The sequence below is a fragment of the Saccopteryx bilineata genome, chromosome 1 (genome assembly GCF_036850765.1).
Source record: "Saccopteryx bilineata isolate mSacBil1 chromosome 1, mSacBil1_pri_phased_curated, whole genome shotgun sequence".
NCBI classification, from domain to species: Eukaryota; Metazoa; Chordata; class Mammalia; order Chiroptera; family Emballonuridae; genus Saccopteryx; species Saccopteryx bilineata.
The window spans coordinates 226922587-226935209 of NC_089490.1; the positions used below are offsets into that span (position 1 = coordinate 226922587).

Consider the following 12623-nt stretch of genomic DNA (forward strand, 5'->3'; position numbering starts at 1 on the left):
TGCCATCTACTGGTAGGGTGATCTCGGGCATGTTACTAACGCTGCCATTCCTCCTTTGTAAACCCCAGCCTCCAAGGGTGGGTCAGTACATGGAAGTGCCCTGGGCTCTGCCTGAAACAATGAGGGCTCATAAATGTTCACAACTGTGACTATGATGATGATGACGATGAGTTTATTCTCTTTCCATCCCAACTTGCCCTGGAAGCCCTAAATAAAAAAATTGAGACCAAGTTTATTTTCCTAAATCTGGGCCTGGGACACATGCTCATTGGTATACATTACTAGCTTAGTCATTTGAATGTACTGGGATGACATTGGTTCGCAAAACCACACAGGTTTCAAGACAGCACCATCTGCACACTGCATTGTGTTAATACCTAGCTTAGTCATTTTTAAGAGTTATAAACTATAAGAATAAGTAACAAGGACATTTTATTTTGTCATGACCAATCTCCTGTAGTCAGACTAGTATATATGTTTTAATGTTTTTAGGCAGCAGATAATGGCAGCGTTAAACTCGCAGACTGCCGTGCAGTTCCAGCAGTACGCAGCCCAGCAGTATCCAGGGAACTACGAACAGCAGCAGATTCTCATCCGCCAGTTGCAGGAGCAGCACTATCAGCAGTATATGCAGCAGTTGTACCAAGTCCAGCTTGCACAGCAACAGGTATGATAGACAATTCAGCAGTCAGTCTTAGAGAGGGTTTTTAGTTTCACTGGAACCCAAGTTCTTTTTTAACAGTTGCTAATGAATTTTGCATTAGCCTCTCAGGTATAAAGTAACTTTTAGGTGACCTTTATTAAGGGAGACTTTAGTGTTGCACTGACAATTATGAAAGAAAATATAGGATCCTGAAACAGTAGATGAAGTGGCCGCTATTATATTTTCCTAGGTATATTTGGGAATTGTGTGGACCAAGTGTCATTCCAGTGAGTCTGAAGTAGATTGTCATAGTGGTCCAGGAACTAGGAGGACTTGGGTAACTGGCATTTGTTCAAGGATGTCCTTCAGGCAGTGTAGTGTCATAGGCCCAGACAGGTTAGGCTGTTGGCTGGTTCTGCAGTGCTGGCTTGGGTCCATCTTGACTTTCGTGTTAAGTACAGTAGCTAGACAATGTTTCCCTACGATACATTGGTGGTCCTCTTCCACCTCCTCCACATTGGTGGTCCTACCCCCAAATAGTTTGCTTCCATATGTGAATAGGTAGTTTAGGGGAAAGAACATGGGACCAGTATCAGAAAACACTTGGATTCTATCTTGGCTTTGCCATTATTTTGTTTGACCTTGGACAAGTTACCTACTGCTCTGATTTTTCTGCCTTTTCGCCCAGTCAGTAAGAGTGGGTTAGGAAATTCTGGTACCTGTTCTGTTAACTTCACAGGACTATCAGAAGAATAAAATAAGGAAATAACTACTCTGTGGAAGTGTTTTATACATTTCGAAGGTAACTGATAATACCTTTTTTTTATATCTTAAGAGGCATAAAATGCCTCTCTAAACTTAATCTAGCTAAGTTTTACTTATTTAGATAATTTTCACTTTTAAAGCGGTTACCACTTGTCAAAAAATCTGAGTGAAGAAAAGTGTCATCTTGCCCTGGCCAGTTGGCTCAGTGGTAGAGCCTGGCGTGTGGATGTCCCGGGTTTGATTCCCAGTCAGGGCACACAGAAGAAACTACATTCTGCTTCTCCACCCCTTTCCCTCCCTTTCTCTCTCTCTGTTTTTCTCTCTCTCCCCCTCCTGCAGCCATGGCTCAACTGGTTCCAGCAAGCTGGCTGTGGGCGCTGAGGATGGCTCCATGGCCTCTGCCTCAAGTGCTAAAAAAAAAATGGCACAGTTGCTGAGAGCAATGGAGCAATGGTCCCAGATAAGCACACCTAGTGGGTTGCTGGGTGGATCCTGGTTAGGGAGCGTGCGGGAATCTGTCTCCGCCTCCTCTCCTCTCAAACAAACAAACAAACAAATAAGAAAAGTGTCATTTATTAGTTGCTCAACATTTCTTGTAAGATGAAGTAATCTTGTTGTTTTTCCAAGCTCTTTATAAATTCCTTGAAATTTAATGCTCTTACCTTTTCCCCTGAGTCTTTAACATTAGTGATCAGTTCAAAAGCATTGCTGGGTTTGTGTGACCAAAGAGAAGAAGAAATGGATCAGGATGTCACCCCAGAGCTTATTCAAGTTAATGGGTTTTTTTTGTTTTTTGTATTTTTCTGGACAGACTCCCGCATTTGCCCGACCGGGATCCACCCGGCACGCCCACCAGGGGGCGATGCTCTGCCCATCCTGGGCGTCGCTCTGTTGCGACCAGAGCCACTCTAACACCTGGGGCAGAGGCCAAGGAGCCATCCCCAGCACCTGGGCCATCTTTGCTCCAATGGAGCCTTGGCTGCGGGAGGGGAATAGAGAGACAGAGAGGAAGGAGGGGGGGGGTGTGGAGAAGCAAATGGGTGCTTCTCCTATGTGCCCTGGCCGGGAATCAAACCCGGATCCCCCGCACGCCAGGCCGACTCTCTACCACTGAGCCAACCGGCCAGGGCCTAATGAGGTATTTTTGAGGGATTTCTTTCTTGTCCTTTAAAGCCTGTTTCTACATTAACATATTACTCCCTTTTGTCTGCTTCTTTGATGGACATTGACATGATTTTTTAAAATAAGATAGCTCTAGTACATTGTCCTGTCCATTTGTTGCTGTCACTTAATGAGAACAAAGTTGCCTGACCTATGGTGGCACGGTGGATAAAGCATTGACCTGGAAAGTTGAAATTGCCAGTTTGAAATCCTGGGCTTGCCTCGTCAAGGCACATGGGAGTTGATGCTTTCTGCTCCTCCCTCCTCTCTCTTTCTTCTCTCTGAAATGAATAAATAAAATCTTTAAATAAATAAATATTAAATGAGATCAAAGTCAAGTAGGGCAAAGCCAAGAAGCTTTGAAACATAAGTGGAAAGCCATAGTTTAGATTACAGTGCATAGCCTGGGTTTGTCAAGTTGATTGGTTGTCTCTGGAGAGAGAGAAGAAAAGGGACGTCAGTCCCGTTAAGTGTTACTTTTTATATAAATACTGAACAAAATGACAAAATGGGAACGTCTTGTTAATCTGGGGGTGTAGTTACATAAGTGTTTGTTACATTGTTCCTATACCTTTCTGTGCTTTTAAAAACTTCCCAAAATACAAAAGAGAGATTATATATGTGAATAATTACTATCTATTACCTGTAATTGATGCATATTCATGGGCAGTGTAGTCCCAGGGAAAGGAGTTTCTGCTAGGGAATTTCAAGAAAGACTTAGTGGGGAGGGACTCTTATTAGACCAGTTCATCGATAGAAATGCTTTTTTTGCTCTCCTGTCATACAGTGAATGTTCTGAGTGTGCTGACTTGTTTGGGTTGTATGCACTTTTTTTGGAAACTGGTACTCTTTATAGAAAACGCACGTGGAAATCTAGGCCTTAGAAGAAGGTATTTTACAATCTTAAGTGTATTACTAGCCTGCACTACAGCAGAGAGAGGTGTTGCTGTTTAAGTAATTAGTTTGTAAATAAGTTAAATGAAGTGTGTATACAGATACGCCAAAATATGTCATTATCCCTAAACCATGAGATTACAAAGGTTTTTTTTCCACGTTTTTTTTTTTGTTTGGGTTTTTTTTTTTGTATTTTTCTGAAGCTGGAAACAGGGAGGCAGTCAGACAGACTCCCGCATGCGCCGGACCGGGATCCACCCGGCATGCCCACCGGTGGGAGGGATGCTCTGCCCATCCGGGGCGTCACTCTGTGGCGACCAGAGCCACTCTAGCGCCTGGGGCAGAGGGCAGAGGCCAAGGAGCCATCCCCAGCGCCCGGGCCATCTTTTGCTCCAATGGAGCCTCGGCTGCGGGAGGGGAAGAGAGAGACAGAGAGGAAGGAAAGGGGGAGGGGTGGAGAAGCAGATGGGCGCTTCTCCTGTGTGCCCTGGCCGGGAATCGAACCTGGGACTTCCGCACGCCAGGCCGACGCTCTACCACTGAGCCAACCGGCCAGGGTCAATATTTTTTAACTATTGTAAGCATGTCCTCATTTATATTTAAAGAGTAATGCTTACATGCCCAACTGTGCATCAGCACTAGAATGGATAAATGAATTTTGTATTTTCACAATGGAATATTCTATAGCAATGCAAACCAATAAAATGCAATTAATTGTGACCCTGTAGATGAAACGTCACAAAAATAATGTTGAGTGAAAGAAGCCAAACACCAAAAAGAGCATATATTATACAATTCAATGTATGTGAAGGTCAAAAGTAGACAAAAACGCCTGACCAGGTGGTGGCGCAGTGGATAGAGCGTCGGACTGGAATGCGGAAGGACCCAGGTTCGAGACCCCGAGGTCGCCAGCTTGAGCGCAGGCTCATCTGGCTTGAGCAAAGAGCTCACCAGCTTGGACCCAAGGTCCCTGGCTCCAGCAGGGGATTACTCGGTCTGCTGAAGGCCCACGGTCAAGGCACATGTGAGAAAGCAATCAATGAACAACTAAGAAGTCGCAATGCGCAACGAGAAACTGATGACTGATGCTTCTCATCTCTCTCCGTTCCTGTCTGTCTGTCCCTGTCTATCTCTGCCTCTTTAAAAAAAAAAAAGATTTCCTTCTTTAAAAAGTAGACAAAGGCCCTGGCCGGTTGGCTCAGTGGTAGAGCGTCGGCCTGGTGTGCGGAAGTCCCGGGTTCAATTCCCGGCCAGGGCACACAGGAGAAGCGCCCATCTGCTTCTCCACCCCTCCCCCTCTCCTTCCTCTCTGTCTCTCTCTTCCCCTCCCGCAGCCAAGGCTCCATTGGAGCAAAGCTGGCCCGGGCGCTGGGGATGGCTCCTTGGCCTCTGCCCCAGGCGCTAGAGTGGCTCTGGTCGCGATAGAGCGACACCCGGGAGGGGCAGAGCATCGCCCCCTGGTGGGTAGAGCGTCGCCCCCTGGTGGGCGTGCTGGGTGGATCCCGGTTGGGCGCATGTGGGAGTCTGTCTGTCTGTCTCTCCCCGTTTCCAGCTTCAGAAAAATACAAACAAAAAAAAAAGTAGACAAAAACGTCTCTGGTGTTACAAGACAGAATTGTTGTTCCCTTGTGGGGGTGGGGGTGGAAAGGACCAACAGGGACAGTTCTGGTATGTAGATAATGTCTTGATCTGGTTGTTGGTTATATGGGTGTGTTTGATTTATGAAAATTGATCAAGCTGCACATTTGTGATGTGTATACTTTTCTGTATGTGTGTTATAATGTCGATTTAAAGCTTTTCCCAGTTAGTAAGGTTACTTTGGTATTTCTAGTAGTAGTTATATCTATCCTCTTGATAAAAGAGAGAGATATCCCAAAATACTTGTCCTTTGGATTTATGATGTATTTACTCTCCCATTTTGACTCAGAGGACATTTTTATTTCATGTTTATGAATATACATATTTTAATCATAATTATATAAACTGATGAATTTTCATTGAGAAAGTATTTTGAGTTCAAGATCCATTTTATAAGCCTATTTAAGTATTAGACCAAAATATTTTACATGATTCACAGTTTTCAGTTTACTTGTGGTAAGAATTTTTCTTTATACAGTTCACAGTGAGTACTTCATTTGTTAATTTTTGTACATATTTGATTTGTTGGTTACTTTGGAGGGCAGTATCAGATTTTACCAATAATAGTTTTTGCCTTTGTGAATTTTCTTCTGTGCCCATTTATTTCTACCAAGTTTCCTTTCCTGATTCAAAATTTGTGTATCTGAATTTTATCAAGAAGATTTTCTTATGTCAATTTTAACAGATGTTACTGGGTTCAGTTTTTACTCTTAATAATTTTATTTTGGGTTGATTATTTCTACCTACTTTAATTTTGCCTCATTAATTTTTCTAGTGATCCTCAGGTAACAAAAATGTGATTCTCAGTCACAGTTTTTCATTCATGTGGATTTTTTCTGTATCACTTTTAGTTGTTGGATATATATTGTACTATTAATATTCATTATAGATAGGGTAAAACTGCCAAAGTTTATTAGTAATTTCTTAGTGCTCTAGTAGGGTAAAAACATGGGTCAGCATTCATTCCAGGGCAAATGTCTTGTCTGTTAGCCTTCCTGGTCAGCATATCTTTACTTTTTCTTGACTTGTAGGCAGCATTACAAAAACAACAGGAAGTAGCAGTAGCTGGGGCTTCCTTGCCTACATCATCAAAAGTGAATGCAGCTGTACCAAGTGATATGGTGTCGGTTAATGGACAGGCCAAAACCCACACTGACAACTCTGAAAAAGAGCTTGAACCAGAAGCTGCAGAAGAAGTCCTGGAGAATGGACCAAAAGGTATGAAATTCAGATGTTGTAATTCAGACTTCATGAAAAGTCAAAGTCAAGAAGTCAGGTTAACTAACATCTAGGAGCAATTACATATTTGCAAGAGTTGATTGTGTTTTCACTCTTTTAGTCTGAATCTGATGCTTCTGGTAATCCTTAGAATAGTGTAGAAAAGCAAATCAGATGTCTGTTGGACACTTTGGGTTGTCTTATTTATTGGTTGTTGCTGTGTGACAGATTGCACCCAAATCTAGCAGCTTAAAATAGTAAAATATTTATTACCTCGTGCAGTTTCTGTAGGTCAGAATTCAGGAGCAGCTTGGCTAAACTGCTCATGAGGTTGCAGTTGAGATGTTGGCTGGGACTGTAATCACATGAAGGCTTGACTGGGACCAGAGACTCTGCTTTGGAAAGAGTTCCCCCACCTGACTGGCCAGTTCAGGCTGGCTGTTGGCAGGAGGTCTCAGTTCTTCCCCAGTGAAGCCTCTCCATAGAGCTGCTTGAGTGCCCTCAACACAGTGGCTAGCTTCCTCCAGAGCAGGGATCTGAGAGTGAACAAAGCTGAAGTGGCAGTGTCTTTTATGCCCTAACTTTGGAAGTACCACGTCAGTATTTCTGCTGCATGCTATTGGTCATACATACCAACCCTGATACATTTGGGTGGTGACCTCACAAACACATGTATAACTGGAAGTGAGGATTGCTGGGGACCATCTTGGAGGCTGGCTACCATTTATAACTGTGTTTTTTGAGACTAAAATACCATGTTACCCAGATCACTTAGCATTTTCAGAGGTCTACTAGCTTTTCATAGACAACTTACTTGTTCATTCAACAATTGGTTGGAGATTTCTGTGTGCTAGGAGTACAGTGGTGAGGCAGAACAACATGCCTAAATGTAGATTGTGGCTGTGATGAGTACTGTGATGGAGAGAGAGGCACATTGTAGAGTGTAATATAATATACATGTAATATAGGGGCTGTAACCACTCAGAGATCACCAGAGGTTTTCCTGGGGGTCAGCTGAACTGTGAAATCTGAAGCAGGGTAAGAGCTCAGTAAGAGGGAAAAGTGCTTCATGATCAGAGATGGTGGCTGCAGAGATCTTTTCTGTCTTTTTTTTTTTTGTATTTCTCTGAAGCTGGAAACAGGCAGTCAAGACAGACTCCCACATGCGCCCGACCGGGATCCACCCGGCACGCCCACCAGGGGGCGATGCTTTGCCCATCCGGGGTGTCGTTCTGTTGCGACCAGAGCCACTCTAGTGCCTGGGGCAGAGGCCAAGGAGCCATCCCCAGCGCCCGGGCCATCTTTTGCTCCAGTGGAGCCTTGGCTGTGGGAGGGGAAGAGAGAGACAGAGAGGAAGGAAAGGGGGAGGAGTGGAGAAGCAGATGGGCGCCTCTCCTGTGTGCCCTGGCCGGGAATCGAACCTGGGACTTCTGCATACCAGGCCGACGCTCTACCACTGAGCCAACCGGCCAGGGCCTTCCCTGACTTTTGAAGACAACCAAAAATAGTTTCAGGAAAGACCTTGAAATGCCTTGGCTTACACCTCCCCCCTTTTTTTTTTTCTTATTAATAGCTTATCAATATTTTCTTTTTTTTTTTTACAGAGACAGAGAGAGAGTCAGAGAGAGGGATAGATAGGGACAGAGAGACAGGAATGGAGAGAGATGAGAAGCATCAATCATCAGTTTTTCGTTGCAACACCTTAGTTGTTCATTGATTGCTTTCTCATATGTGCCTTGACTGTGGGCCTTCAGCAGACCAAGTAACCCCTTGCTCAAGCCAGCGACCTTGGGTCCAAGCTGGTGAGCTTTGCTCAAATCAGATGAGCTCGCGCTCAAGCTGGCGACCTCGGGGTCTCGAACCTGGGTCCTCCACATCCCAGTCCGACACTCTATCCACTGTGCCACCACCTGGTCAGGCGCTTATCAATATTTTCAAGTGAATATTTGTCTAAAGCTCTGTGACTAACTGGAAAACCCATTGAGTAGTCCAGTGCACGTAGGTACTGCTCAGGAACAAAACTTGATTCCTTTTTACTGAGTCCCTAGCTGTTCCAATTCTGTCCGAGTTCTTCTGTTTCTTTGAGTTCCTTTAGAATAAACAGCTCCCGGAACTTTGGGGTACTGAGAGGTCAAGTCTTTTTTTCAACAGAGAGTCTGAAGTCAAAGCCCAGCTTTCTTTGTCCACATCCAAAAATGAATTTATTTCTAAGTCCAGATCTTTTTTTTTATATAGATAGGATTAAAAACTGAAAAACTGCCTGACCAGGTGGTGGCGCAGTGGATAGAGCGTCAGACTGGGATGCGGAAGGACCCAGGTTCGAGACCCCGAGGTCGCCAGCTTGAGCAAAGAGCTCTCCAGCTTGGACCCAAGGTCTCTGGCTCCAGCAGGGGGTTACTCGGTCTGCTGAAGGCCCGCGGTCAAGGCACATGTGAGAAAGCAATCAATGAACAACTAAGAAGTCGCAATGCGCAACAAGAAACTGATGATTGATGCTTCTCATCTCTCTCCGTTCCTGTCTGTCCCTGTCTATCTCTGCCTCTGTAAAAAAAAAAAAACAAAAAACTGAAAAACCTTCAACTGGGAAGTTTCCAAGGGCATTCTTAAATCCTTATATGTAACTAGAGTGTTGAAAACAAATCACTGGTAAGATATTACAGATCACATGTCTTACTTTAAGTGGTATGATGACCGCTGAACACCTGTGATACTGTTCAGTAACTTTGGGGGAGACCTTCACAGGGAGGCTTTTACGTTCCTCTGAGTCCTTGATCTGGGGTAGATCATGTTGCACTTGGTTGCATTAGTGAGGCTGGGTGGGCAGTTCTGCCCAGATGGTGTTGACTGCAGGTGAAGGCTCATCCTCTGTAGTTTTTAATTCCCATTTTCAGAATCTCTTCCAGTAATCGCAGCTCCTTCCATGTGGACACGACCCCAGATCAAAGACTTTAAAGAGAAGATTCGGCAGGATGCAGATTCTGTGATTACAGTGGGCCGAGGGGAAGTGGTCACCGTTCGAGTACCCACCCATGAAGAAGGATCATATCTCTTTTGGGAATTTGCTACAGACAGTTATGACATTGGGTTTGGTGTATATTTTGAATGGACAGACTCTCCAAACACAGCTGTCAGCGTGCATGTCAGTGAGTCCAGCGATGACGACGAGGAGGACGAAGGTAGAGCCATTGGTCCATATTCAGTAGCTGCTGGGATGTGTGTTGTCAAAAATGGCAGCAGCCCTGGCCGGTTGGCTCAGTGGTAGAGCGTCGGCCTGGCGTGCAGAAGTCCCGGGTTCGATTCCCAGCCAGGGCACACAGGAGAAGCGCTCTCCCCCTCTCCTTCCTCTCTTGTCAGTCTCTTCCCCTCCCGCAGCCAAGGCTCCACTGGAGCATAGATGGCCCGGGCGCTGGGGATGGCTCCTCGGCCTTTGCCCCAGGCGCTAGAGTGGCTCTGGTTGCAACAGAGCGACGCCCCGGAGGGGCAGAGCGTCGCCCCCCTGTGGTGGGCGTGCCGGGTGGATCCCGGTCGGGCACATGCGGGAGTCTGTCTGACTGTCTCTCCCCATTTCCGGCTTCAGAAAAATACAGGAAGAAAAAAAAAGGCAGCAGTTCAGCCTGACTAGGCGGTGGCGCAGTGGATAGAGTGTCAAACTGGGACACAGAGGACCCAGGTTCAAAATCCCGAGGTCACTGGCTCATCTGGCTTGAGCACAAGCTCACCAGCTTGAGCACAGGGTTGCTGGCTTGAGCAAGGGATCATAGACATGACCCTATGGTCGCTGGCTTGAGCCCAAGGTTGCTGGCTTGAGCAAGGGGTCACTCACTCTGCTGCAAACCCCCAGTCAAGACACATATGAGAAAGCAATCAATGAACGACTAAGGAGCTGCAGTGAAGAATTGATGCTTCTCATCTCTCTCCTTCCTGCCTGCCCCTATCTGTCTCTCTCTCTGTCTGTCACACACAAAAAAAGGCGGCAGTTCAGAGGTCATCAGCTTTATGCTTCCTAATGACCACCTCTCGGGCAGGGAAGACTCCCTTCATGAGTGAGGCCTTGGGCTGGATAGTCTGTAGAGAGGACAGCCTCCTGTAGGGGACTGGTGCCTGAAGATGAATATTTTTGAATGCCAAGTTCTGTTTGGCCATTTGTTTTCTGAATACTATTTTTACTTCCAGCCTTTTGTGTTTTAAAAGCTAAATGTACAAGGTCATTTTGAGAAAAAAAAATTTTTTTTATTTATTTATTGATTTGAGAGAGAGAGGAAGAGAGGGAAAGAGATAGCAACATCCATCTGCTCCTTTATGTGTCCTCACTGGGGATCAAACTGGCACCCCTGGCGTATCAGGATGCTGCTCTAACCAACCAAGCTATCCTGCCAGGGCTGAAAAAATTTAAAGGAACAAGCAAGAAATTCTGTCTAGGAAGGGAAGTGTTTGTACATGTGCACAAAGTATTGTACTTCTGAAGAGCTTGATAAATAATTGAGAAGAATTCTCTGTCCAGAGGAGATAATGAATTTCTCCTGGCTTGCCTGCTGGAGAGCTTCTAAAAGGAGGTTACTTCCTAGTCTGAGCTCTCAGCTGTTTCTATTTCTGGGTTAGTGCTGTTTGGAAGAGCACTGTTAAAAATGGCTGGGGTCCGCCTGGCCAGGCGTAACACAGTGGATAGAACATTGGACTGGGATGTGGAGGACCTGGGTTCGAGACCCTGAGGTCGCCAGCTTGAGCGCAGGCTCATCTGGTTTGAGCAAAGCTCACCAGCTTGGACACAAGGACACTGGCTTGAGCAAGGGATTACTCGGTCTGCTGAAGGCCCGCGGTCAAGGCACATATGAGAAAGCAATCGATGAACAACAAAGGTGTCTCAATAAAAAAATGGCTGGGGTCCACGGACCTGCCTAGAAGTGAGAACCCTGACATCCTGAACCTAATCTATAATACCTCTCAAATGGAAAATGGCAAGTTGTATCTCTGTGCCATTTCGAACCTTAAAACAATTTGCAGCTAAAAAATAAAAATCCTCTGTATCAACAGTAACCACAGTGAACATTTATTGCACCCATGAATTGTTTGCTAGGAGCGAGCACAACTTTCTTTTGTTGGAAGATGTAGCTCACAAACTGCATTGGGTGATCCATATGCATACGCCTCCAATGGAGGTTGCTGAGCCAGCATGTCTTGTCCACAGTGTGGTTTATGGGGATTCTTTTAGCTTGGCAGATGGGAGAGGGGTCCAGTTTTTTTGTTTATTATTTTGGTTGTTCTCCATTAGGTCTGACAGAGGAGTTTGTTTTCTCTGAAGGATTGTGGATGGATGGTAACCCATCCTTCTGTAACTCTCCACCTGTTTTCAGGTCCCAAGTCTTTGCTTAAATTGATGAAAGAAGCATTGTTCATTTATCCTAATAACCTTTAGTTTTACAGATTTTGAACAAAATTTGGATCTTGAATTAATGGACTAAGAATCTGTTTCATGGGTATCCTTACAGTCAGTAGTGTACATTTTGAATGACTCTGTATTTCTCATTTGTAGATGAAGGACATTTATTTTTAAGTATTGCTGTAACCAAGCAAATCTGATTTGGGCTTATTTGTAAGTGTCATCTACTTTTTTAAACGAACTTTTTATTTTAGAATAGTTTTAGACTTATAGCAAAAGTTGCAAATAGTACACGGAATTCCCATATTATACCCCATCCTCACCCAGTTTCTCCAGTTGTTAATCTCTTATATTGTACTGTGGTATATTTGTAATAACTAATGAACCAATATTGATATGTTATTAGTAACTCAGTACATATTCATTCACATTTCCATAGATTTTACCTAATGCTCCAGGATCCCATCCAGGATGCAACATTGTTTACAGCTCATTATCATATCACCTTAAGCTCCTCTAGACTGCTGAGAGTTTGTCAGACTTTCCTTGTTTGAATTCCTTATAGTCACCGTTGACAGTTATCACACAGTTAACTCAGTCACCAGATTCAGTCTGCTATGGTATAACCTGAAAGTTCTTCATCTTCCATGCTGACTATTGCTGTGATCTATTTTCCTTGAGGCTGTTTATATTTAATATGTTAAACTGGGACTTTTAAACTGGATCATAATTTTCTCGTTTTTGTAGGTATTTTCCCCCCAACCCTATATCATGACAGTTCAGAAAACTATTAACTGGAGCAGAACTAGAATATTTAAGATACATAGAAAATAATAGTCCTCATAGGTTCCCTTTCTTCCTAAAACAGAGAGGACTGCAGATTATTGAGGATTTCTGTGGTCTTACTCAGGTGAGTGAAATTCTCTC

General features: G+C 44.5%; 1 protein-coding gene and 1 non-coding gene across 3 annotated transcripts in view; both read left to right on the forward strand.

Annotated features, from left to right (window-relative positions):
- The window catches only part of ACBD3 (acyl-CoA binding domain containing 3), a 37375-nt gene that overhangs the window by 22031 nt on the left and 2721 nt on the right, over window positions 1–12623 (forward strand). Inside the window, exons 5-7 of one of the 2 annotated variants that reach the window (XM_066237332.1) lie at window positions 493–667; window positions 6133–6319; window positions 9211–9495. In XM_066237332.1, coding sequence (XP_066093429.1) covers window positions 493–667; window positions 6133–6319; window positions 9211–9495 — 647 coding nt within the window. The remainder of the gene's footprint in view (window positions 1–492; window positions 668–6132; window positions 6320–9210; window positions 9496–12623) is intronic. The other variant, XM_066237342.1, reaches the window with a different exon arrangement.
- TRNAT-GGU (transfer RNA threonine (anticodon GGU)) lies at window positions 4646–4721 on the forward strand. Its single transcript has one exon. It is a non-coding gene; the product is annotated as a tRNA-Thr (tRNA).